General features: G+C 47.3%; 1 protein-coding gene across 6 annotated transcripts in view; it reads left to right on the top strand.

Moving 5' to 3' along the window:
* The first annotated feature begins 657 nt into the window (after nt 1-657).
* Nucleotides 658-27,373, top strand: part of ONECUT1 (one cut homeobox 1) — a 43,581-nt gene continuing 16,865 nt past the window's right edge. Inside the window, exons 1-3 of one of the 6 annotated variants that reach the window (XM_059372858.1) lie at nt 658-2,228; nt 15,309-15,392; nt 21,520-23,266. In XM_059372858.1, coding sequence (XP_059228841.1) covers nt 1,124-2,228; nt 15,309-15,376 — 1,173 coding nt within the window. In that variant the 5' untranslated portion in view covers nt 658-1,123 and the 3' untranslated portion in view covers nt 15,377-15,392; nt 21,520-23,266. Of the gene's footprint in view, nt 2,229-5,022; nt 5,278-10,104; nt 11,633-12,305; nt 13,258-15,308; nt 15,393-21,519; nt 23,267-27,373 lie in introns of those variants that run through there. The other 5 variants (XM_059372861.1, XM_059372857.1, XM_059372860.1 and 2 more) reach the window with 5 other exon arrangements.

Below are 27,373 nucleotides of genomic sequence, written 5' to 3'. Positions count from 1 at the left end.
TATCAGCTGAGATCAAGAAGGACCCAGGCGGCGGGGGACAACGAGGTATGGCCAGGGCCAGAATTCTTGGCTTGAGCGTTCCCTTCTCTGGCCCGAGGAAGAGGAAGGGTGGGCAGAGGGTCAACAGTCACCAAGCTGACCAAGGCATTTAAGATAATTATTCCTCCTCCCTCCAAAACTGCCAAGCACCTGAGGATGGGGAGAAGGCGGGCTCCCAGAAGCCCTCTGGGAAATACAGCTCGGTGGGTCAAAGTGGAAGGAGTAACGACACAGGCTGAGGCTCTGAGGGCAATCTACACCAAGAGGTAGCAGCTGGAGAGAAAGGTGAGGACTTTCCAGTCTTGGCGCACCACCCGGGACGGGAGCCCGACAAGTGCTACTGGGTGAGAGCCCACCCGAGCCTTAGAGCCGAGAGGTGCGCCAAGTCTCCTGGGGCTGCGTTGGCTGCCCCAGGTCGCGCTCCACGCCAGGCCTTCGCACGTGCGCGCCGCTCCAGGGCCATCCGGCGCCGCTGTTAAGGCGCGGCACCCCCCTTCATCATTTGTACAGGGACGTCACGGGCCGCGCGCGCGGGGGCGGAGGGGGCGGGGCCGAGCCGCGCGCTTGCGCGCTGAGCCCGGCGGGAGTGAGGGCGGGCCGCGGCGGCGGCGGCGGCGGCGGCGGCAGCGGCGGCATCGGCGGCGGCGGCGGCGGCGGAACCGCGGCCACAGAGTCTGCAACAGTAAACGAGCCATGGCTGGAGCTGGCCAGCGGCGCAGGCAAGCAGCAGCCGCGGAAGACGCGCGGACTGCGTCAGGGGAGCCGGGGGCCTCAGAATTCTAAGAAGGAGAAGGGCGAGAGGGGCCCAGGGGCGGGCGGGCTGGGGGCTCCGCGCTCGCCCAACGGCACGGATCCTTTTTGGAAATTAATATTTTAAAAAAAGCCGAGGACGCAGAGGGGAAGGTGGGGGCAAGAGGGAAGGCGAGACACACAGAGAGGGAGACAGAACCCCACAGAGAGAGGAAGGAAGGAAGGCAGGCAACAGTCGCCGGCAGCCGATGTGAAGACCGGACTGCGTGCGCCCTTCGCCGCCTCTGCCCGGCCTCATCGATGTTGTGTCCGTCGCCCGCTCGCCCGGATCACGATGAACGCGCAGCTGACCATGGAGGCGATCGGCGAGCTGCACGGGGTGAGCCATGAGCCGGTGCCCGCTCCTGCCGACCTCCTGGGCGGCAGCCCCCACGCGCGAAGCTCCGTGGCGCACCGTGGCAGCCACCTGCCCCCCGCGCACCCGCGTTCCATGGGCATGGCGTCCTTGCTGGACGGCGGTGGCGGCGGCGGCGATTACCACCACCACCACCGGGCCCCCGAGCACAGCCTGGCCGGCCCCCTGCACCCGACCATGACCATGGCCTGCGAGACTCCCCCAGGTATGAGCATGCCCACCACCTACACCACCTTAACCCCTCTGCAGCCGCTGCCGCCCATCTCCACCGTCTCGGACAAGTTCCCTCACCATCACCACCACCACCATCACCACCACCACCCGCACCACCACCAGCGCCTGGCGGGCAATGTGAGCGGTAGCTTCACGCTCATGCGGGACGAGCGCGGGTTGGCCTCCATGAATAACCTGTATACCCCCTACCACAAGGACGTGGCCGGCATGGGCCAGAGCCTCTCGCCCCTCTCCAGCTCCGGTCTCGGCGGCATCCACAACTCCCAGCAAGGGCTCCCTCACTATGCCCACCCGGGCGCCGCCATGCCCACTGACAAGATGCTCACCCCGAACGGCTTTGAAGCCCACCATCCGGCCATGCTCGGCCGCCACGGCGAGCAGCACCTCACGCCCACCTCGGCCGGCATGGTACCCATCAACGGCCTTCCTCCGCACCATCCCCACGCCCACCTGAACGCCCAAGGCCACGGGCAGCTCCTGGGCACAGCCCGGGAGCCCAACCCTTCGGTGACCGGCGCACAGGTCAGCAATGGAAGTAATTCAGGGCAGATGGAAGAGATCAATACCAAAGAGGTGGCGCAGCGTATCACCACCGAGCTCAAGCGCTACAGCATCCCACAGGCCATCTTCGCGCAAAGGGTGCTCTGCCGCTCCCAAGGGACCCTCTCGGACCTGCTGCGCAACCCCAAACCTTGGAGCAAACTCAAGTCCGGCCGGGAGACCTTCCGGAGGATGTGGAAGTGGCTGCAAGAGCCGGAGTTCCAGCGGATGTCTGCACTCCGCTTAGCAGGTGAGCTGGGCGCGTGGGGAGATAAGGGATTGGGGAGGCTAAAGAGACTGCAAGAGAGAAGGAAAAAGAGAGGGCTGGGCACGCATCATCCCATCCTCCTTTCCCCAAGGGGAGGTGGCTAGTTCCCTGGGCCTGGTAGACCTAGCGTCGGCTCCTGGGAGCAGACCGTCTCCTCCAGGATTCTGTACATTGGGCTGTGGTAGGCTCCGGGAGCTCGCCGGTACTGCCTGAGCGAATGCGGGACGCATTTGTGCTCGGAGACTGTGTTGGAAGCGGTTGCCACCAGAGACTAAGAGAAACCCCCGCACCTGGCCGGACACGGTCTGTGCATCGCTTCTCAGTTGGGCACTCCCGGTTTGGGAAGAGGGAGGCGATTCTTGCATGGAACTGTGCGCAGATACTGCCCGCTCCTACCCCCGGCACATTCCCGGGAGTTGGTTTGGAGCGTGCTGGAGCTGCACGCCTATGTTTGGCTGAACTTGGTGCGGTGACCCCCCCCCCCCCTCACACACACACACACTTTTTTGGCGCGAGGCAATAATGGGAGGGATAGGGAACCTCTCTGAGAGTTCCGTCAGAAGGTTCTGAAGCCCCCGGGAAGGTGTGTGTTTGGCAGCGAAGCTGTTTAAGAGTTAGCAAGCAATCTGCCCTGGTAACCGGCTGTGGAAAAGAGAGGAAGGCAGATGGTGCCGAGGTAAGGGTGAGGGCGGAGAGGCAGCGAGGGAGCTTACAGCTGAGCCCAAGGACCGCTTTTGCTGCCGACTCATTTACGACTTCATATTTCGTTTTATTTCTCTGCATTATGTTTTGAATGTATCTCCATGTATGGGGGTGGGAGTGTGAACATGACCCCCAAGTCTTGGAGCAGAGGTCTTCTGGCCCCAAAACCCGGGAGTTAAGCTGGAAGGTCTCCGCGGCTCGGCACAGACAGCGCCTATCCTTCTTAGCCTCTCTAAGCCAAGGTGCGTGGAAGGCTCCGGGAAGCTGGTCTAGGGGACAGCTTAGCCCAGTCTGAATCATACCAGATATTTCAAGCTGATTCCGCGACCCCTGAGGGCAAAGGACACACGGGGAGGTAGAGCCAAGGGCAGCTGAGGGCGGACACGGTTTGATGAGACCCTGCCGACTTGATTGACTCCTGGGTCCGTGCTACTCCCCCCCCACCCCCCGCCCCAGTCTCAGCCTGGTGCCCTGGCCTGAGTCCTGGCCAAGAGAAAGGTAAAAGCCGGAATGAGGGTTTGTTAATTAACTGATCGTTCTCCATTAATTCGTCCCTGGAGAATGAGAGACAGTCAATCCGATCAGAGCCGGGGGCACTGAGCCGTTTCACAGTCTAAAATCAAAGCGAAAGGCCGAAACCCCCTCCCCCACCTCATGCGGGCCAATGAGAAGCTAGAGGGAGGCAGGTGCCAGCGTGCCAGGGAGCCTGCCGCTGGATCTGGAACCAAGCCCAAAGCACTCTTTGGGTCTGGGCACTGGTGGCCTCCCTCCCGCGGGTCGAGTTCATGAGCCTCTGCCCGGCCAGGGTTTTCCAGCCCAGCCCTGTGCTCACTGGTTCCAAGCAAAATCCCCAGCAGGCTATTGTAGCTTGTGCCTGAAGTTAGGCGAGGTGGAGATAGGAGGACAGGAAGGCAAGGGAGAGATTGACAAGGTGTCCTCTGGGGCTCCCACAAATCCATTCCCTGCCCTGTGTGCATCCACCATATCGCCTCCCACCCCCGTAAGCTGACAGAGACCAGAGGGCAGCTCAGGTTCAGGAAGGGGTGGAAGAAAGGGATACCCTTCTCCCTGACTGCTCAGCCTCTGCCAGCCCCAAACTAGCGGCTTTTTACAAGCCCATGTCAGCCTCATGCCCAGCTTCAGAATCTTGTACCCAGGCAGTGCTCACATAGGCCTGTCAGTGGGGTGTGGAGAAATGGAGGAAAGGATTGGAAATGAAAAGCGATCCCCCCAGGGAAGCATGACCCACCCCCCGCACCCCGAAGGTGCTTGCTGGAGACTTCAATGACCGCCTCTCCCCAGTGCCCCTGTCGCTCCCTGGAAAATCAGACTGACAGGTTCTGTTCAGAGATGACCCCCAACCCTGGAAACTCGGCCTTGCAGTCTGACCTACACGAGTGGGCACCTTGGTGCTGTTGAAGTGGGAGCACTAGCACTGTGACCCTCCTGTGGGAGGCGTGGGCATGCCAGCCAGTGCTCACCCTAGCCAGGAGGCTATGGAAGGGGTGACAAGTCTGGCACCCAGCCGCCTAAGACTAGTCATGCTTGCCTGAGGCACTCGGCCTTTTTCTTTGGAAAAAAGAAAATAATAATAAAAGGAAAATCGGAGACTCTGGCAGCACAAAACTTGGCACCCACCCCCAGGTGGAGTTGCATCCTAGGACCCAGATGGAGCTTCGAGTGTTTAATTTTCTTCTCTTTAATTAATTAAACGGGTGGGAAAGGCTGGGTTGGGGGCACTTGCAGAGCAAGCCCAACTGGAATCAATCCCATTACACTTCAGGAACCACAACCTATTTTAAAATCACTGAAAAACCATGAGCTGTCCCTTTAATATTTTCATTTCGGAGATGGGGTAAAGAGGGAATCAGGCCATTTCCAGACTCTCCAGATGATCCGAGGAGGCTCGATCGCAGACTTAAACAAACGCATTGCAGGGCACTTTTGCCAAGGCTGTGGGACGTTGCTTGGAGGAGGGGGATTCCCACCACCAGCCTCCATGCACAGAGGTGTCCCTTGCAGTTTGGTTTGCTGCTGCTCTAAAGACCCCTCCACCTTGTCCTTACCCCTCCAGGTGGCTCCTTCGCTCACTGGCAGAGTGGCTTCTCCATGCCCTTCCCTGTACCCGAGATTCCATGAAGTCTGTTGCGGAGAGTCAAAACCTCCACACTTGGCAGCATGTTTGGGGAGGCGCCTTCTCCTTACAAAATTACATCGGCTTGGTGGGAGATGGGAGGAAATTCTCATCAAATTAACTACCTTTAAAAAAATCAATACGTGTTCCCTCAATGTAATCTTGCTGCTGCCCCATTAAAGTACAGTGCAGCTAGGCTGGGGGCCGCATCTCATCTGAGGTGGGGTGGGCGGGCCGCACTCTATGGGTGGGTGGGCTCCTCCGCCTCTGACGTGGGCGCCTATTAAGACTTGAAGAGATTAGTTTCCAATTAAAGATTTCAGAAGGCTTTGGCCCCAGTAGGGGAGCTGTCAGCATCTGAAGAGGCTGCAACACGCACCCACCAGAGGGCAGAGCACCGCATACGGAGGAGGCAAGGCCCAGAGGGTTGGGCAGAGGTGGGTGCTGGGCCCCTCCGACTCTGAGGTACCTGAAGGAAGGGTACCTCCAAACAGCCCTGGGGAGACTGCCCAGTCTCCCACACCCGGGACTTCACCCCTTTCCCATCTAGAATTTGCCCCGGAAAGACCTGGAGGAGAACTGGAGCCTGGGAGAGAGTGGGGGTAGAGGAGGGATGTTCGGCCAGGAGGTGGCCATGAGAAAGTCTCACAGGGACCAACCTGGGTTGTGTTTGCCATAAGTGGCCTTGCGGTCTGGTTGATTGATAACTGGCCTCCACGCAAGTCCATTTGCTTTTTGTTAATATTTATCCCGGCGGGTGACATTTCAACTGCCCCCCCCCCCCAATTCCCTGGGCCAAGTTAGCCAAGAAGTAGCAGTGCAGTGTTGGGCATTGGGAACCTCATTTTCCCAAATCTCAAAGACTCCTGGGCCAGGAGGAAAACTGGGACTGGGACTCAGAAACTGGAAGGGTTCCTGGGCCCAAGAGAAGGCCCCAAGCAGACTGGTTGCCTCTCGCCCCACTTCTCACACGGTGCAGCTGCTCCCAGCGGCTCTGGTTCAAACAAAGGGCCTGTGGGGCGCGGCCAACTGCAGCCAGCCTCACAGCCCCTGAGCCAGTGGGACTGACTGGGAGGGGGTTAGAACAGAGGGAAGGGGGTGCCTCCAAAAGGCTTGGTGTGGCCTTCTCCCAACACGCTGTGGTGGGGGTGGCCAGTTGTCAGGAGAAGTCAAAAAGAACCCCCACCCCCTCAGGGTGAATGGTGGCCATGTGCCCAGGGAGTCGGCTGGGGACCCCCCCACCAAACACACACACAGCAGCACAGCAGGAAACCAAAATTTCTCACCCCAGTCACCAAAATGTTCCCCATGGACCTTTGCACCTGCGCCTGATCCCTTGAGGGTTTGGGGATAATTGTTCCTTCTTGCACTCCCCACGAGCTCAAACCCCAGGGAAGGGAGGAAAGGAATGCCTAGTGTTAAGAAGTGTGCATATGGTGAAGATTGGAGCCCACTGTTTGACAACTTGAGGTCGTCTTGTAGTTATTGTGTGGTGACCCTATTGTCAGCACAAGCAGGCTGGCCACCTGAGACAAATAACCCCATTCTGATGGTCCCACCAGTGGGTGCAGCCCCAAGCTACAGGCCCCTTGGAAATAACCAAAGGGTGATTAGGGTCAGTCAGAGCAACCTGCTGGCCCCAGGGTTGTAGTGGTCACTAAAGACCCAGGCGCTGCCATAGCTATTTGACAACTGGCACTTGGGACAGACTGTGCCAAACATACCAATTTTAGCAACAAAATAACTGAAAGCCCAGGCTGCATCTTACTTCATCTTCATGCTTTGATCCTCAGTGCCCTTCAGGGAGCTGGCATCCTGCCCTCCCAGATTCCCTCCATGGGGAAGCCTGATGGGCTGTGTGGTGCGATAGCTTCGCACGCCCCCTGCAGGCTGCCGCCTGCCACCAGAGAAGCCCTTGGTTCAGTGAGCTGTGGAGAGGAAAGGGATGCTTGCTGTGGCTTTGTTTTTACGTCGCTCTACTGCTGATTTAAAAACAACAATTATTTTCTGGTACGAAAGGGGTGTGGAGGAGGAATATATCTTGGTCTCCAACAATGTCTGGTTATTACCCCAGTGATGAGACAAAATTGCCAACCCCCACATTACACCCCAGCTCTGACTTCTCTAAACAAGATACGTGTTTGGACTTTCTATCCAAAGTATAATTATACTTTTGCTGGCACGTTTTTATTTGAGGAAAGCAGGGTCAGAGTAGAGAAGGTGACCCTGGTGGGACTCAAGTAGGAGGTTGGGGCTGGAGGATATAGTCCTAGGAGCGTGGATTAGTGGTTCCTTTGTTTTGTTGTTTCCCCTTCTAGCTAACTGACAGGAGTCAGGAGGCAGCCCTGAGGCTTTGAGCTCCGAGGGCTTTGTTTCCTCTTGAGTGGGGTGGGTGAAAGGGCCTGCGGAGGCCGACTGGCCTGGAGCTCTGGTGCAGCGTCAGGACCCTGGACAGGACCCCACCAGCCCCAGGCTGGCCCCGTTTTCCTGCTGGAAAGTGGGTAGAATGCCTTTGAAGAGTTGTAGTAAGGAAGCGAGAACTAATAGCTAATATTCTGAAGTTCATGAGAAATCTCGAGGCCCCGCCAGGAACATTCACCAGCACAGTCAAGTAATCAAAAAGATCAAACCTATCTTTGTCGATAATTGATCTTTTCCTCCCTCCCCGGCAGCTTTTCTGTGTATGTCTGAGTACACGTGCACACCTGCTTATAAAATCGGAATTTGAGTCCCTATGGGTGTGACAGGGGTTGGATCATTAAGCTAAAACGTTCAATTCAGTCCCTTTGATCCGTGCTGGGGAAAATCTATAGTCATCTCTAATCTATGAGGTCTTTAAGAAGGTTGTTACATGAGCTGTTTTGATGTCATCATTTCCACCTTCGTGGCAAATTCAGCTAATCAAAAGGACATTGCTACTCAAAGTTCTCAGAAAAAATAGTTCTTACAGGGTGTATTGGTAAAATTTATTCTTGATTTCCTGTACAAAAGAAAATCCTCAAATCTGATGGAGTTGGGTAATTTAAAAAATGGTTCTCTCTGTCTTGCTCCTCAAAATCCATTGTTAGAAGCCTTGCCCTTCAATTAAGTGCTCAGTGCTCTTTGTAAACTCTGCATATTAGAATAAACACCAGATTAATGCTTTAATTCAGCCAAGAAGCCTTGATGAGAAATGACTAGTTTCATTTCAGTTAAAACAGCAGAATTTCCACACTCTTGATAAAATGGAATGGTCCCCAGCCTATGGTAGCAATAGAAGAAGGGTCTTATAGAACTCATGGTAGTTAGGATAGATTTCTCATAATTCTGACAAAAGCATTCAACAAGTATTCATTAAATGCTATTTTCTTTATGTCTCTATTTAAATAAGATGAATAAGCACTTTTGGGAGAAGAAAACCACATTATTTCTACATGAGAAGTGTCAGCCTCATAATGTTCAGTAAAACAAAAAAACTGATTTCTTATGTTTGTGAATTTATTGCACAATCATAAATTCCTGTCTTCTATCAATAGATTTTCACAGGTTTTTATTTTGTGACAAATAACTTAATACTAAGAGGTTTAATTTCCTCCTGAAGTGATAGGATTGGATTATGTGACTAGACCAATCACAAGGCAGTCTAATGATTTGATGCAAACATAGGAACTTATGTTTTATTACTGAGTCTTGCTATAGAATCATCTACTTTGTGTTTCTCCCAAAAAGTGTTACATTATCATAAAGTTGGAAAAATACTAGCTTCTAGAATCTTTCTTCTCCTTTAGATGAGACAATCTGGTAAACCTCCCAGCTGAATGGAACCAGTCCCTGAAATACTACCCATCCAGTTTGTCATGGCAATTGATAAGGAAAGAACTTATATCTGTTCTGTACATCCTATTAGTCGGGTACTGTACTGGGACATATATGATCTAATTTAATATTCTATTTCAGTGGCTCCCAAATCTTGCTCCACTTTTGAATCACTTAGGGACCTTTACAAATATGATTTCTAGCTAAAATCCAGGGCCTGACCTAGGCATTGGGATTTTTAAAAGCTCTGAGGTGATTTAATTGAGCAGCAAAGTTGGGGAACCACTAGTTTATGTGGTAGTTACTATTATTTTCCCTCTTTCTATGTTCATTAAGGTTACATAACTTATCTCTGGTAACACAACTGGAAAGCAGTGATATCCTGAAGTCAGCTTGCCCAGCTCAAAGCACAGAACGCTCTTACTTTCCACCCTGTGCCTACTAGTACAGGTCCACCAGGTCAGTGGACCTAGAATGTGGAGGTGTCCGATTTATTGTCATAAACACCTGATCTAGAAAGTGTCTGCATAGTAAAGGTCTTGCTAGTGGAGAGTGTGTATATTCCTTTGCGACTCACAAGGAAGGTTACTTATGGAAACTTATTTGTTTTTTACTCAAGACTCATAAGAGAGAACTTTTATTGCTGTCTTTTGAAGAAGCAGCCAGAGGCAATGTAGGGCAGTATGAGAGCTAGACATGCAACCGAGGTCTCCCTGTCCATTTGTTCACTTAAACAATTATTGGTGGGCAAGACCCAATCATTGGATGTGTTCTCTGGGTAGGACTGGCCCATTGGAACTCCTGCCTGGAGGAGGGCCCAAAGACCCAAACCTCCCATATTTTCAGGCATTGGTGTTCTGAGATCTTCATTTGCACAGCAGTTAGATTTCTTTGCTTCAGATCATTGCCTGTCTTGCTATCCCAAGCTTGCCTGCTACTCACGTTTTAGGACTTTGTACACAAAAAATAATAAATTAACTAAAACTCTGTGTATAAATTGGCAGTCATCCAACTTAGAATTTCCCTCAAACACTAGGTGTTTCCAGTTATCCGGTGTCTCTCATCTTCCTTTGCATATGCCATAGGGTACTCAGAGTGGACAGTTTCTGAAATCACTACTTTCGTTTTTGCATCTGGTGATGATCTCATAGTCCCAAAGAGAGGTTATCAAAAGAACACAATAAACTATGAGATTTTCGCTTTCTTTCCTGTTGTCTCCTGAAACAGATCAATGGCCCTGGAAATTAAATAAATAAACGAGCGAAGCGCGCCACCTAGTGACCTCCATGCTCACTGCAGGTGAAGTTCGTGAGAGGAGTGGCTAACGGGATTCAAGTATTGATGGAGTCACAAAAATCGTTCATTAAGGCAATTTAATCTTTGCTATTAAATGTCCTTCCAATTCATTTAGGATAATTAAGATGCAGTTAAAGTGATTAAATTCTAATTACTTATGCTAGACAAAGACATATTTGTCACACTAATGCGGTTAACTAAGGACTCAGAAAGAAAGTTAACATTTACTTCAAATGATGCAACTGGAAAAATCAGTTCCTCTTTTCATCATTAATCCAGCGAGCCGGGTGATTATGTAATGGCATTGCAAGCTCATTAAGTAGGGGAAGTGCTGATTAAAATGACTGCTAGGAGGAAAACCGGAACCAAGATCACCTCAGTAGTTCGGTCTGCAGTCCCAGCAAAATTTCTTGGTCTTCTTTCCTTCTAAGCCCCCCACCCCAAAATAGTAAGCAGCTCCCCCATTTAAAAAGGACACCTCACAGAAAGCCTTTATTGCCAGCCTACAGACATTGTTAAACCAAAAGATATTTTTACGTGGTAAATGGAGTCTCAGCATGAGGAGGAGCTAGGCAGGGTGGGGCTGGGGAGGGAATTCCTGAAGTCAGCAGCTCCAGAATGAAAATGTCTTCTGAAGGATTCTGAGGCCACATCCCTTCACAGAAGCTCCCTTCCAAGTAAGCAGTCCTTCTCCCCTTCCCTAAATCCACTTTTACTGCCTTTGACTCCAGAGGACAAATTCCTCTGCATGGAATCCTGCCACGTTTGATTGTTATGCACACTCTGAAGATTGCTAAGTATACCTCAGATGCAAATCGGCCTTTTTTCAGTATTTTTCTACATTCTCACGTAAAGTCATCTAAGATTATAAACCCTCAAGTTACTAAGGCTATTTTACCATAACGTCCACAAATAATTCCCAGCCTCTTATGGTAGCTTGATTATGAGAGCTCATTAGAGAGAGATGAATTGAAACAACTGGATCTGAAGCTTGCCTTCCTCATAAAAATGGCTTCCTAAGGTGGTGCTCAGCATTTGTCCAGGGTGCGGAGGATGATCAAGGATGAAGATGGTCAGTCATAAAACTGAAGATTATTTTCACCAGGAGATAGGTGTCTTTTAGCCCTGTTAAATTTGCATACTGAAAATCATAATTGTGGAGATTACATCTTTCCCCTATTTATCTCATTGGACTTAAATATTATCCCTGTTTGCCTCATAAGCAAAGACTTTAAAGTTACTATATTCATCAGTTACACAAGTCAAACCACTACGTTTAAAAAATAAATTGGCGGGGCGCCTGGGTGGCTCAGTGGGTTAACCCTCTGACTTCAGCTTAGGTCATGATCTCAGAGTCCTGGGATCGAGTCCCACACCTGGCTCTCTGCTCAGTAAAGAGCCTGCATCCCCTCTCTCTCTGCCTGCCTCTCTGCCTGCTTGTGACCTTTGTCTGTCAAATAAATAAAATATTTTTAAATAAATAAATAAATTGGCAATTACTTGGATACTTACAGTTATTATTAATTTAATCAGGTTATGGCATTTTATATTACTAAAATAAACAAACAAATTAAAGTTAAAAACCCTGGACTAAGAACCAAAAGCCCCAGAGACAAGTTCTCAGACTAATTAGCTCAGAGAACTTGTCATTTACCCTGTCTGGGCCCTTAGTCTCCTTAAATATAGAATGAAGGATTTGGCCTTAGGGCCCTTCCAGGTCCCACATTCTATGATTGATTGCCTTCTGGGATGCCTGTGTATCCACCGCAAAGTCTTTTGTCTCTATTTAGTGCACTGTCCCAAAGTCAGGATTCAATGAAGTGTAAGCTTCAGGGGCTCATCTCTTAGGCAAGGTCTCAGGTCAGGCTCTACTGTCACATGGTCAAGAGAAAGCAGCCCGTCCCGTCAGGAGTGCCACCTTCTGGCACAAAAAATGCTACAGTCTGACATTCCAATTCCCATGTCCTAATAATACAAGCTATTGGTGAGGATTTGAATCAACAGGAATTTGTACACTGCTGGCTGGTTGGGAATGTAAATTTGGACCATTGCTTCAAAAGATAATTCGACATTGTTTCATAACCCTGAACCTACACCTATTCAGTGGTTTTACTCTTTGGCATATACCCTAGGTAAACTCACAGATGCTGCTGGAGATGTGTACAAGACTGTAGCAGAATTGGTCATAAGAGCAAAGAAGCCAGAAACATCCCAAGCATTCACTGACAAGGACATATAAATTGTGATATATTCGTGTAATGCAGTAGTATACTGCAATGCAAATGAATGGACCACAGCTATATACAAGTCTTAGGAACATAGTTGAATTAAAAGAAAAGCCATGGACCGTCACACATCAAAACAATACCACTTTTCCAAAGCTCAAAAGCAAACAGTGCTGAACAATTTATTGTTTGGAGATACTTAAAAATGTGGTAAAGCTATTTTCAAAAAACAAATGAATAATAAACTCAGATTCCAGAGTTATTCCCGGTTGGGGAAGGTTAGAAGATAAGTAGCTTGAAAAGCCAGTGATGTTGCTGTTCTTTTGTTGGATGCTGCCCTCACAAATGTTCATTTTGTTACTAGGCTTCCTATCTTAAATATCCAGTATTGTTCCTGGAGGTAAATATTTTTAATTTTAACATTGGGGAGGAAAAGATTTTTTTTCTTGGCTCTCCAACCCAAACAGCTTGGACCAGACAAACCCAGCAGCATTTGTACACAGTTCCTAGCCACATACTAAACATCAGCCCTCCTAGAAATTATGTTCTGCCAGTTGTGGACAGGACATAAGAAGTGAAAAGAAGAGTTTGTCACAGCACTTTCTACAAGAGCCAAATTATGGAAACAACCCAAGTGTCCATCAACTGATGAATGGACAACAAAGAAGCGACATGAGGGCGCCTGGGTGGCTCAGTTAGTTAAGCATCTGACTCTTGATTTCATCTCAGGTCCATGATCTCAGGATCACGAGATTGAGCCCTGCATCAGGCTCCACACTGGGCATGGAACCTGCTTAGCATACTCTCTCTCCCTCTACCTATCCCCCACCCACTTGCACACTCTTTATCTCTTTCTAAAAATAAATAATAAAATATTTTTTAAAGGAAGATGTGGTACGCACATACAATGGAATATTACTCAGCCATAAAAAAGAATGAAATCTTGCCATTTGCAATGACCTGGTTGGAGCCAGAGCATATTATGCTAAGTGAGATAAGTCAGTCAGAGAAACACAAATACCATATGATTTCACTCCTATGTGGAATTTAAGAAACAAAACAAATGAGCAACGGGGAAAAAAGAGGGACAAATCAAGAAACAGACCCTTAACTATAGAGAACGAACTGCTGGTTATCGGAGGGGAGCGAGCCAGGAAAGGATGAAGTAGGCGATGGGGATGGAGGAGTGCACTTGCCGTGATGAGCACAGGGTGATGTATGCAAGTGTTCAATCACTCTATTGTATACCTGAAACTAGTATTACACTGTATGTAACTAATTGGAATTTAAATAAAAACTTTGAAAAAGAAGTGAGAGAAGAAATTTCATTAGATATGGAAAGAGAGGTTTGTTTTTCATTCGAGTTCCAGCTACAACACTGATGTGCTCAGTACTGGAGAAGGTATATACAGCCGACTTGTCCCTTAAGATTCACTGTCTAGTGGGGAAGAGAGACAAATAGCTGTTCGTTTCCTTCTTGATTGTTTTGTGTGTGTATGTGTGTGTGTGCCAATAAAGAGAATGGGGTGTGACGAAAGGACAGTTTTGAAGATCTGGAAAATGAATAGGACTTGAGTCAGAAATGGAAGAAGAGGTCCACAGACAGAAGGAACAGCAGTATGTGTGGAGGCCCTGGTTGAAATATGTTCTGCTGAAGATTTCTAGAATCTGAATTACTATATAGCTGAAAGCTTGTTTCTTCCCTAGCATAGCTAAGTGACATAATACTTTTCCGTCAATAACAAAGGTGTTCTCAGGCACCTGGGTGGCTCAGTGGGTTAAGTGTCTGCCTTCGGCTCTGTCCCTGATCCCAGGGTCCTGGGATCAAGTCCCTCATTAGGCTCCCTGCTCAGTGGAGAGTCTGCTTCTCCCTCTGCCCCTTCCCCTGGCTCATGAGCATGCTCTCTTTCTCTCGAAAATAAATAAAATCTTAAAAACAACAACAGCAAAAGTGTTCTCCAGGGTTTCAGTGCTGGGGAGGAGAGGGAAGAGGGTTTTCTATTCCTCTAAGAGTGCAAATCAGATTGGTGGAGGAAGGGTGGGAAGAAGATTATGTGTTGGTTAAAAAGCTTGCCAGATGAGGGGTGCCTGCATGGCTCAGTCAATTGAGTGTCCAATTCTTGGTTTCAACCCAAGCCATGCTCTCACGGAGCATGAGATTGACAAGCCCCAAGTAAAGCCCAGCATCAAGCCCCCCAGTACCCCCAACCATCCCCCCACATGGAACCCCACCTTCAGCTCCTGGCTTCTTGTTCCTGGGGGAGTCTGCTGAGGATTCTCTCCCGCCCTTCCCCTATCCCACCCCCAATAAGCATAAGCACCTGCAAGCTCTTGCTCTTTCTCTCACATAAACAAATTCCCAGGTGATTCTAATATTACTCCAAGTTGAGAATTAGGACATTGATATTGAGAATTTAAGGGCAGGTGACCTTTATTTTATTTTAGTTATTTTACCATTTTTCTGGAGTAATCTATAGTTCCATAACTTTATAGGTAGAAAAATAGATACATATAGATAGATCCTGATATAATATATAGTGGAATGAAGTTGTCAGATGATGTATGCTTTTGAAAGAAAACTTGAGTGAGATAATAGAAGAGCAATAACAAGAAACTAGCTAGGATGGGGTGGAAATAGATTATGAGAGTCTGATTGCGTGTCATTATCAGAAAAGGTGGAGAAAATGGGTGGGCAAAATTTGAGAGATCTATCTAAAGTAAAATTGGGAAGACATTGTGGAGAACAAAAATGAGAGAGGAACAGACTCCTGTGGTTTTGATTTAGAAAGCTGGGTGCTTGGATATACCTTTAGCCATAAAGGTATATGTGGGGGAGACATGATGTCAGCATCATGCTAATGAGGTGACGATTGTGGGTTCAGTCCATTGGGTCTTGTTTTTAATTCCCAGTGCCGGTGGATAGAGATGAGTGCTTTCATTCCAGCCAGCTGCCTGCATTGGGCCCACATGAGCCTTGAAGAACCAGTGTCCAAGGTTAGCCCAAATCTGTTCCTGCTAGCAGAAAAACAAAAGCAGTCCCCTGTAACAGGAGGGCAGCAAAGCCAATACGCAGGGGATGGAAGCACAAATATGTTGGAGGGCGGGCAGGTGTTGCCAAGTCTTGGATTTTGTCACTTCACATTAGTTTGGGATAAGAAGGAACCCCTCCAATGTCAAATTTTGTTTTTCTCTAATCTAGTTTACATAGTTGTTGCCCCATGAACCCCAATTTTTCAAAGAATTATTTTAAATTAATGTTTATTTTTGAGTATGTGCTATGTGCACATCATGTTTTGAAAGTTAAACAACATAGAATGGTAGATAGAGAAAATGAAGTTCTCATCATCTATTCCTCAGTACCCAGCCCCCCTTTCTAGAGGCAACCCTTCTTACCAGTTTCTTAGGTATTTTTTTTTTCCAAATAAGAACTTCTAGGAAGAAGAGTGAATGCTTCTTGTTTCCTTTATTCTGCTCTGTTTACCGACAGTTGCTTTCCTAGAAACGTATTTACATACTCGGCAAGGTGCTGCCCAGTGAAATTATCTGAATATTGCAATTAAGGAGTAGCACAGGGTGACTACCCTTCCGGGTATGTTGAACGTGGTCTCAAGTGCTTCAGTGGAGGTTCCTTTAATCTAGCTCTTTCATGAAAGACAACTTAATGTAGGAAAGTTGTTCAAAATTTAAGCTTATCTACCACCTTGCCTCCCTACTTTAAAATAATACAATACCTGGGCGCCTGGGTGGCTCAGTTGGTTAAATGTCTGCCTTCGGCTTGGGTCATGATCCTGGAGTCCTAGGATCGAGTCCTACATGGGGCTCCCTGCTTGGCAGGGAGTCTGCTTCTCCCGCTGACTTCTCTCTCTCTCTCTCTCAAATATATAAAAGATCTTAAAAAAAAAAATACAATACCCCAATACAACTATTGTATCATTTTAAAACACTACCTTCAACACAATAAATTTTTTTTCAGTGAGTTAGTTATTGTACTATATATGTGTGTATACACACACACACACACACACACATATATATATAAGAATATATATATATATATATTCTTAGATCCTGCATTTGTCCTGACATAGCTTTAGTAAATATGTTTTTTTAAAGATTTTATTTATTTATTTGACAGATAGAGATCACAAGTAGGCAGAGAGGCAGGCAGAGAGAGAGAAAGAGAGAGGAGGAAAAGGAAGCAGGCTCCCTGCTGAGCAGAGAGCTGGATGTGGGGCTTGATCCCAGGACCCTGAGATCATGACCCGAGCTGAAGGCAGACGCTTTAACCCACTGAGCCACTCAGGTACCCCAGTAAATATGTTTTTTACGATGTGGTGCCTTCCTACTGTGTCCAATCACTCTGTGTCTTATTTTATTTAAAAGATTTTATGTTATTTATTTATTTGAGAGAGACAACAAACACAAGCAGGAAGAGGGTCAGAGGGAGGAGCAGACTCCCTGGTAAGCAGAAGCCTGATGCAGCTCAATCCCAGGATCCTGGGATCATGACTTGAGCTAAAGACAGACACGACTGAGCCACCCAGGCGCTCTGTATCTTATGCTTTTTAATTCCAATTATCTCAAAAAAACAAAATAAAACAAAACTCCTTTGTAAAGTATTAATGTTTGAGCACCTGGGTGGCTGAGTCAGTTAAGCATCTGCCTTCAGCTCAAGTTGTGATCCCAGGGTCCTGGGATTGAGCCCTGAGTTGGGCTCTCAGCTCAGTGGGAAGCCTGCTTCTCCCTCTGCCTGCCACTCCCCCTGTTTGTGCTCTCTCTCCCCCTTTTTGTCAAGTAAATAAATAAAATCTTTTAAAAAATAAAGTATTAATGTTAATCAAGGAAAAGGATGACAAGAATCACCCATAAAACCCCCACTCAGAGATAACCCCCCCTTTTCGTGAATATCCTTCTAATCTTTCCTCAATGGGATGATACATACATACTAATTTATAACTTTTAAATTAAAAATCCCATATTATTAAATTTATGGTAGAACATTTGAAAATGCATAAAAGAATAATGGAGACAATAAAAATCCCTGATAATTCTGTCATCCCTCTCCCTCCCAAACAGCTCAGGACCAGCATGCATTCATTTAGCAGATACGAATAGACAAGATGTTGGTGATTTGCAGGACAGAAGAGATGGACAAAGAAGGACAAAGACAGTTCCCTCTGCTCTAATGAATGACACAGCAGTCAGAAGCATCATACAAAAAACATTACTGATTATTTGTTTTACTACTTTAAAAATAATTTTTCTCTAGTTATTAAAGTAATACATGCTAGATGTAGAAGCTTTGGAAAATCTGAAACATTATAAACCATACAACAAACTCAAATTATCCACTCCATAAACCAGAGATGGTACCTGTGATTTTCTGGCTTGTTTCCTTCTAGCTTTTTAAAAGTACAAAGATAGGGGCACCTGGTGGTACAGTTGGTTAAGCACCTGGCTCTTGGTTTCAGCTCAGGTCCTGATCTCAGGATCTTCAGATCAAGTCCCAGGGGGGACTGTGCACTCAGGGTGGAGCCTGCTTGAGTTTCTCTCACCCTTTACCTTTGCCACATGCCCCACTCCCTGCCCCAGCTGCTCACACACACGCATACGCGTGCGCACACACACACACACACACACACACTATCCCTCTCTAAAATAAAGATGTTTAAAGAAAAAAAAAATAGGGGAGTGTCTGGGTGGTTCAGTCAGTTAGGCATCTGCCTTCCACTGGGGTCATGATCCCAGGGTCCTGGGATAGAGCCCTGTGTTGGGCTCCCTGCACAGCGGGGAGTCTGCTTCCCCCTCTCTTTCTGCCCCTCCTCCTGCTTGTGTGTTCTCTCTCTCGTGGACACACCAAATAAATAAAATCTTTTAAATAAATACATAAAAGTACAAAGATAGAGATACATGAAATTTTTATTTTTCACAAAATTGAGCTCATAGAGAATTTATAATTGACGGTGTCATTAAATATTTTTTAAAATTTTATTATTTACTTCTTTGACAGAGAGAGAGAGATCACAAGTAGGCAGAGAGGCAGGCAGAGAGAGAGGAAGGGAAGGTGCTCCCTGCTGAGCAGAGAGCCCGATTCGGGGCTTGATCCCAGGACCCTGAGATCATGACCTGAGCCAAAGGCAGAGGCTTAACCGAGTGAGCCACCCAGGTGCCTGACAGTGTCATTAATTATTATCCAAAAGCTTGATTTAAAAAAAATTTTTTTTTGGAAATTATTTCAAGTTTTTTAAAAAAAATAATCCAAAGAACATCCGTATACCATTTTCCCAACTGTTAACAGGACTGGTTGACCAGCTGTTAGCATTTTACCCCATTTGCTTTATCATACGCGCACACATGGTCATCTGTTCATGCTTGCTCTCTGTCTCTTTCTCATGTACATACACATACACACAGAGAAATTTTTGTCATGGACCATTTGAGGGTAAGCTACATCCATCTGGTCCCTTTGTGTATTTCCAGGAGTAAGGCTATTCCCTTATGCAACTAAAGTTCACTTTCATTAGTTTACCCAGTAATGTCCTATATAGCATTATTCTCCTCCAAGACAGGATCCTGTCCTGAGGTGAGCTGTCATATCTCCTTTCTTCTTTGATCTGAAACAATTCCACAGTCTTTCTTTACCTTTTATAATACCAACATGTTGGCAGCATATGATCCCCACTGTTTATTTTTATTTTTTTATTAACATATATTGTATTATTAGCCCCAGGGGTACAGGTCTGTGAATCAGATCCCTACTTTTTAAAATTTTTATTTATTTACCAGAGAGAGAGAGAAAGAGAGCACACCAGTAGGGGGATCAGCAGGCAAAGGGAGAGAAGCAGGCTTCCCGCTGAGCAGGAAGCCCGACTGGGGCCTCCATCCCAAGGACCCTGAGATATGACTTGACCCGAAGGCAGATGCTTAACCAAAAACCACCCACATGTCCCCAATCCCCACTTTTTGAAGAAAAGATATTTCTCATTTTGTGTTTTTGTTTTGTTTTGTTATATTTTATTTATTTATTTGACAGAGAGAGATCTCAAGTAGGCAGAGAGGCAGGCAGAGAGAGAGGAAGAAGTAGGCTCCCTGCTGAGCAGAGAGTCCGATGCAAGGCTCGATCCAGGGCTTGATCCCAGGACCCTGGGATCATGATCCAAGACAAAGGCAGAGGCTTTGACCCACTGGCCACCCAGGCGCCCCTCTCATTTTGTGTTTGATGGATGTTTCCACATGAAAGGATTGAGGTGATGCTTTCTTACCCAGAAAGCTGCATGGGTGAGGTGTGTCCTTCTCAAGGATCACATCTAGAGGCCCAATGTCTGTCTGTCCCTCCCTTGACTGGTGAGTTCATTTCGATCACCCAGTCAAGCTGTTGCTAAGTTTCTCCGCTGTATAATCACTTGTGAGTTGGTATTTTTTTTCCCTTTCTTACAACTAATAAGCAATTTGTGGGGAGATACTTTAAGGTGCTGCAAAACCCTATTTCTTTTCAAAATTCCCCATGGATTTAGATTTAGATTAAGAATCTACTGATTCTTACCTGATCTAGTCTTTATCACCATGGTTTCAAAATGAGTCTCCATCTCAAGCAGTCCTGCCAGGTTTAGCAGATAGCTCTCAGCTTTCTTCATTGGCAAGACCTCCCTTCCCTTTCATTGATTCTTCCACTTATTATCAGTATAAACTCAGACATTACTTTTTCCCCCCAATGCTTTATAATTCATTACTGTACTCACCTTCTTCAGTGCTCAAATGATCCCAGTGGGGATTTGACCAGTGGGGGCCCCTTTAATCTGGCTCCTGTGTTCTTGGGACATTTTTTTTTTTTTTACTTTCTGGTGTTATAATAAGATGTACCAAGCTCATCTGTTACCTGCTCTGTCCAACTCTTCAATCTACCACTTTAATGAGCCCTGATGTATTATGGTGGGGAATGTTGTTAGAGACCAAGAAGTCCTGGGCACTAGGGGTAGCTGCCAGGGTGACTTTGTTTTGGGATCCCCCAGAAAAATCCAGGAAATATATGTGTGCTTATTTATACACATACATACAAATATACATATATATTCACATATATATATATAATATATACATAAACATGCTTGTGTACATATTTTTAAAATCATGAGTTCACACGAATACCTCTATCCAATTGCAAACTATACCCACTGAATTTTTTCTTGCCTTCTCCTATTCCATATTTGCACAGGCATACCTTGGAGTTATTGTGAGTTCAGACCCAGACCACTGCAATAAGACAAATATAGCAATAAAGTGAGTCAAATGAATTATTTGGTTTCAGTGCATATAAAAGTTATGTTTATACTACACTATTAAGTGTGGAATACCATTATGTCTATGAAAGGTGCATACCTTAATTAAAAATACTTTATTGCTAGGCGCCTGTGTGGCTCAGTTGGTTAAGCGTCTGCCTTTGGCTCTGGTCATGATCCCAGGGTCCTGGAATCCAGTCCCGCATTGGGGTGGGGGGGGGTCCTTGCTCAGCAGGGAGCCTGCTTTTCCCTCTGCTGCTCCTACTACTCGTTCATTTGTCTAACTTTATTGCAGTATTTGTATCCCCTTTGCTCTACAGTAAGAACCCTGGCATCCGTAACATCTCTCTCTTTCTTTCTTTCTCCACCACCCATACTTACTTTTACTCAATCTTATATCTAAAATAATTTCAAAATTGCTTCACCCATACCCAAAAAATAAACAAACCTGTTATAAAAATTTTTAGGTAAGGTTCATTTGCAATTCTTCCCCCCATACCTATGCCCAATATCACTTGGGAACCTGTTAGAAGTCCTACTGATTCAGAAACTCTGAGGTGGAGCCCAGGAATCTGTATTTTTACAAGCTCTGGAAGTGATTCTAAAGCTGAAGTTTGAGAAGCATAGCCGGAAATTTGCAACATGGGTTTATGATATGTGTATGTGTGTGTACACAGAACAGGCTATTCCCAGGTAAAGTGGCGCTTTAAACGTATTCTAACCCTAACAGCCATGAAGCTGGTCCAGTGCAAACTAATAGGGATTTTTCTGTCACAGCATGGGTATGGAGGTGTAAAGTAAAAGCAAATAAACACCCCAGTTCTATTTTCTCTTCCTGGTGCCAGGAGGATAATCAGGAGCAGAGTGGGCGAGCGTGAAGGACCATCACTTGCCAGAGGGGGCGGCCTGCAGCTCCACATCTGCCCCTCCCCTGCCCCCCTCTGCATTGGACGGTTACCAGTACCCTCAAGATGGAGGAGGTGTCATCTGTGCTGAAAAACTCACAGCCCTGAATCTGTTCCTTTCTGTTCTCACCCAGCCTTGATTTGTGTCCCTTGATTTGATAGCATCCCTGTATTTGACTGAGCATGTATGGACCAGTCACCACCCAGACTTAGCAAGGACAAACACAGCATCTTTCTGTCCTCTGAAACCCAGCGACCCCACCTACGTACTTCATCTGGGTGAGGCTGACTGCCCTGCCTCCAGCTTGTTTCAGTGTCCCCGCCCAAATTCAGCCCCTCGGCATCTTCTTTTCCACTCTGTTACTTCAGCCTCCTCCCCGAACCCCCTTCCATCTCAACCAGAGGAGCGGTGGCTGCACCAGTTTCCTTTACCAGGGGCTCAGCACCCCCCTTTCACCGACTTCACAGTTACAATTCAGAAACACCCCCTACAGTACCATTAAACTGCTTCAAAACAGTTATCCCGTGGAAAGGATTAAAGAAATCTCATGGAATTTCATTCTCTGTACCCACTCAAAGTTTAGTCTTCTGTCTTGGGTGTATCCATTTTCTGTGATACAGAAAATGGGCCACATCCAAATTATTTTCTGGGCCACATCCAAATTATTTTTCCAGCAAGGATGCTGAATATGCCAAAGAAATAGTCCACAGCCTACTGTTACGGAACTCTGGGTCTAGTGAGAGAGATGAGCAGGTAAATAATTGTCTGGGGAAATGGTGGGGAGGTGACCTGATCAAAGGAGAAAACAGTTCTGTTTGGATGGGAGAGGGGGTAGAGAAGCCTTACCAGAAAATGAGATATTTGAGCTGGGCTTTGAACACACGGGGAAAGTTTTGTATAGAAAAGAAAGACAGAGGCACCTGGGTGGCTCAGTTGGTCAAGCAGCTGCCTTTGGCTTAGGTCATGATCCCAGGGTCCTGGGATCGAGTTCTGCAGCGGGGTCCCTGCTTGCTCGGTGGGGAGCCTGCTTCTCCCTCTTTCTCTGCCTGCCACTCTGCTTACTTGTGTGCTCTCTCTCTCTCTCTCTCTCTCTGTCAAATAAATAAATAAATAAATATTTTTTAAGAAAAGAAAGACAAGGAAGGACATTCTGGGTGAGGAAACAACTTGAGCGAAGGAAATAGAGGTGTGAAAATTCATGGTGGATCTAGGACTGACTTCTGAGCAGTGTGGCTCAGCAGGGGTGGTGGACAGGCAGTAGTAGGTGGTAAGATGGGAAAGGCAGTTGCAGTCAGAGTCAGGGTCCTAGAATAGCCACCAGCTGCTTTCCTTTCAGGCTCTTGAGAGGCCCTTGTGAGACTGATTATACATGCCATTGGGAGAATAACATTTACAATTCGACTCTATGGACAACCTTCCAGAAGTGCAAATAAGGAAAACCACTAATTTGAAATTTGTAATTAATTATGGAAAATTTCTGGTAATTTTGTGAAAAGTCAAAATTGTAGGTTATTTTTAAAGGAATTCTATTCTGGGCACCTGCACGGCTCAGTGGGTTAAGCCTCTGCTCAGGGTCCTGTGGTTGAAGCCCGCAGCAGGCTCTCTGCTCAGCAGGGAGCCTGCTTCCCCCCCACTCTCTCTGCCTGCCTCTCTGCCTCCTTGTGTTCTCTCTCTCTCTGTCAAATAAATAAATAAAATCTTTAAAAAAATAAAATAAAGGAATTATATTTTATAATTTTCAATTGCTACAAATATTATAAAGTATTATACATGGCTATTATACATGGCGTTATAATTCAAGAAATAGGATCAACAAACTAAGACTTGCAATACACAGTAGGCCCAAATGAGGTAATAACACATCAAAAGCATGTAATTCATCAGGTCTACCATTTGTTTTGATTTTTTGATGAATCAACATCAAAATCAATATCACACTTCCAATTACTGGGGTCTAAACTATTGAAAGGCTCTTTAAGATGAGGGATACTGATATGATAAAACTCCAAAGGATCAGGCATTAAGAGAAATGTAGGATTTTAAAAATCAGATTTTCTGTGCCAGGCTTTCGAGGACAGCCACATTACCTTTTGTTACTAACTAAACAAGCAGGTGCAAGGCAGTGGCATCTCTTCCCACTGGTTCCTCTGAAGCTGCAGTGCAGGGAAAGAGCTTCATGGAAGGGTGGTTCTGGTAGTGGGTGTTTCTTCCCATGAGCCTCAAAAAGCTTGAGCTTGTGCTCAGGAAAATGTGTGTCTGTGAGTGCGAATGGCCAGCAAGAGGACAATGCAAGTATCCTAGGGATAGGAAAATGTATTCATTCAACGAGGATTCTCAGCTCACCATTCTAGCCCAAGTTCAGCCTATATGAGAAGGAACGCAGAACAAATGAGAGAAGACAAAGTTTGTGGGGAGAAGAACTAAGACAGTCTAGGGTCACAGAGAATAACATAGGATTCTCTGGTGTCCCTCTGGTTTGTGCCCAAGGAATACCTGCGCCACCCTTGTCATCTTCTCCAGAACCATCAGCAGGTATCATCCCAGGGTATCATCCAGGGTATCATCCCAGGTCCACCATTTACTGTCAGGGTGACATTGGGCCAGGCCCTAGACCTTGGAACCCCAGCCTGCCCATCTGCAAACTAGAGGTAACAGTCATATCTAGCTCCCATACTTGTTGAGAGGCTCTGAAAGGTGATAGGCATATGGAGCATAGCACAGGGGGAGCAGCTACACGTTTCAACCGCTCCTGTTCCCGTCCTCCCAAGCACAGGCAGCCTCCGCCCTCTGGATCATAAAGTCCGACAGCCTTACCTCTTGGGCTACAGACTGTTGAGCTCCTTCTCAAACAGGCATTAGAGAAGAGAGGTTGATGGCAATATTTTATATGCTGACTCCAGAAGGAGTCCGGGCAGCAGATGCATGGGAAGGCAGGTCTCTCTGGACGGCTCTGTTGAACAAACCCACAAGGCAGGGTGGTGAGGGGTTCGGGTGACTTTTCCCACCAGAATTTGATGGAGCACACTCTCCCAGCTTTAGCTGCTCCTGTCTTTCTTTTTCCACTTGATCAGCTCAGTTTTGTGTAGCTTCCTCTCCTCAGCACACATCCCCATGAGATATCTGTCTCCTGCTCCTTGGCATCCCTATGGAACTAGCTTCCCTCTCCCAGGTCAGTTGGGGTGTGTGCTGTCCCCCCACTGCCCAAACTCTCTCCGGTTCAATTTCCATGTGCCCACTCTGCTAGACAGTCTCTTGTAACCCTTTCAGCCACAGAGAATCACGGCTGACAACAAGCCTGCTGCCCACTGGCCCTTGTTCCTGCCCTGCTCACTGGGGCTGCAGGTCCCCTGGGCTCCCTTCCCTCCACTGCTCCTGCCCATTTAACCATTTTGAGGATGTGTGTCATGAACGTGTGTCCACTTTGCTGACACCTGCCTCCAGGCACAGCGGGTTGGAGGTCCCCACCCAATCAGCTGTATACCCATAGGCAAGTCACCTAACCTCCCTGACATTGTTTCCTCATCTACAGAGAAAGAAGGAATACCCATTTCTACCTCACCTGAGTTTTGTGGAGACCCCATAGGAAGGTTCAAGGGGGATGCTTTAAGCACTGTAGAGCAAGATACAGGGGTGAGTTGTAGGGATCATTTCTGGCTGGGAATGTTTGTTGGGAGGTTTCTAGCAGGCCTGCCCCATGCATGCCCAGGAGAGTCTCCACGGGGGCTCTGGCTATCCACAAACTCACAGATGTGCACGACGCTAGCTTGTGGCCAGCAGGTTGTACTCGCTCCACCTCCCTCTGCTGGGCTTCGAGGTTTCCAGACAATCTGTGCAGGGGTGCACTCCCAATGCAGAGGCTGCCCTTGACCGTATCACGGGAAACTCACTGGAGTTGCTGTTCAAATGGTACATTGTGTGTTCTACTGTGCCCTCTAAAGCTGCCACTCAGCAACTGCCTCATTCCAGAAGCAACCGGGGGCCTGGCAGATAAACCACAGTGTAGCAAAAGAACGCAAGGCCAAGCAGGTGACATGGACCCAGCACTCCCAGAGTCACAGCTAGAATCCAGAAACTGTTGCAACACACTCAGTAGCTGTCTGATCCCCATGGTGCAGGGGTTGGCCTGTAGAATGGGCTCAGGAGCCTGCCATGGTCACTTCCAGGGTCTTGCTTTTTACGTCTCTCTCAACTACTATCTTTTTTACTGAAATGTGTTTTATTTGCATTCTTGCTCCTCCACAAAGAGTTTGTTTTGAAAGACAGCTTTGGGGCCCCTGGGTGGCTCTGTCAGTTAAGTACCTGCCTTTGGCTAAGGTCATGATCTAGGGTCTTGTGATGGAACTCCCTGTTCAGTGGGGAGTCTGCTTCTCCCTCTCCCTCTGCTCTTCCCTCCTATGCTCTCTCAAATAAATAAAATCTTTTTTTAAGAAGAAAAGAAAAGAAGCTTCAGCTGTCAAGAGGGGGTCTTTGGGGGCTCAGTAGACATGACCAGCCGACCCTTGCTTTTCCTTGGCACAGTTTAGAAGAGGTTTCTTCTCAGTGACAGACTGAGCGATCACTGGGGACTCACCCTGTGTGCATGCCCAGCAACTTCTTCAGTAAACAATTTTATTAAGATATAATTTACCTCTTATACAATTCTCCCATTTAAAGTGTATCATTCACTGGTTTTAGTAGACTCACAGGGCTGTGCAACCTGCACCACAACCAATTTTAGAACCGTTTCATCACCTCATCCCAAAAGAAACCATGTAGCCACAAGGAGTCACTGGCATTTCCTCCCACTGCCCACTCAGTCATAGGTAACCACCAACCTGTTCTCTGTCCCTGTGGATTTACCTATTCTGGCCCAGCTGCCTTTTTATCCTTTCTTCCCTACTCCTGAAGCGAACTACCCTGAGCAGAGTGTGCAGGGATCTCTCTGGCAAGCCCATCAGGAATCTGGGTAGGATTTTAGGGTGTGCCTTTATGTTACCAGTGCACCCCACCTGACCTTGAAGGCATTGGAACAGTAGAGGACCTGAGAGCCTCAGCAGCTGCCTGGACTCTCTTTCTCCCACTCCAGGCTGGACCTTCCCTGAATGACATGGGACATCACCGGCTTACCAACTCAAGAAGATTTCAGCACCAGCATTGGCCTTCCCCCCTCCCCAAGATTTTATTTATTTGAAAAGAGAACGAGCAGGGGGAGGGGCAGAGGGACAGAGAAGCAGGCTCCTCACTGAGCAGGGATCCCGAGGTAGGGCTTGATCCCACAACCCTGAGATCATGACCTGAGCCAAAGGCAGACATTTAACTGACTGAGCCACCCAGGCGTCCCACCAGGACTGGCCTGTAGGGCGAAGACACTGGGTCTCTAGCTGGCCCTATTTAAAATGCCATAGTTTCATGGCCCTCTGGAAATCTCAGCTTTCCCCTTTACTTCTTTCTGAACCACCTCCCCTGGAATCATGTTGAGGCAGCAGACACTTAGGCAGTTGTTTGGAGGAAGAAAATACTTGGCCATAGCATGGGGACTCACAGGGCACAAGCCACCTATGAAGGGGGAAGGTATAGGTTTGTACAGTCCTCTCTCAATCCATTACGTTCAAACCACCAGATGAATCTGATTTGAATCACCTAGGTCTGGTTCTTCCCTGCATCCCTCAGTCATTTTACCCTGCCTCTCTGGGGTTCTCCCTCCAGACATCAAGGCCCAAACTTGCCCACCCCACAGGATATGTCCCTAAATTTCCTTCAGCCCATTAAATGTGGTCCTCACAGAGCAGTTGCTGGATTCAGTAATGCCTCTCG

This window comes from Mustela nigripes, chromosome 13 (assembly GCF_022355385.1).
Source record: "Mustela nigripes isolate SB6536 chromosome 13, MUSNIG.SB6536, whole genome shotgun sequence".
Lineage (NCBI taxonomy): Eukaryota > Metazoa > Chordata > Mammalia > Carnivora > Mustelidae > Mustela > Mustela nigripes.
This window is presented reverse-complemented; position numbering and strand designations above follow the sequence as displayed.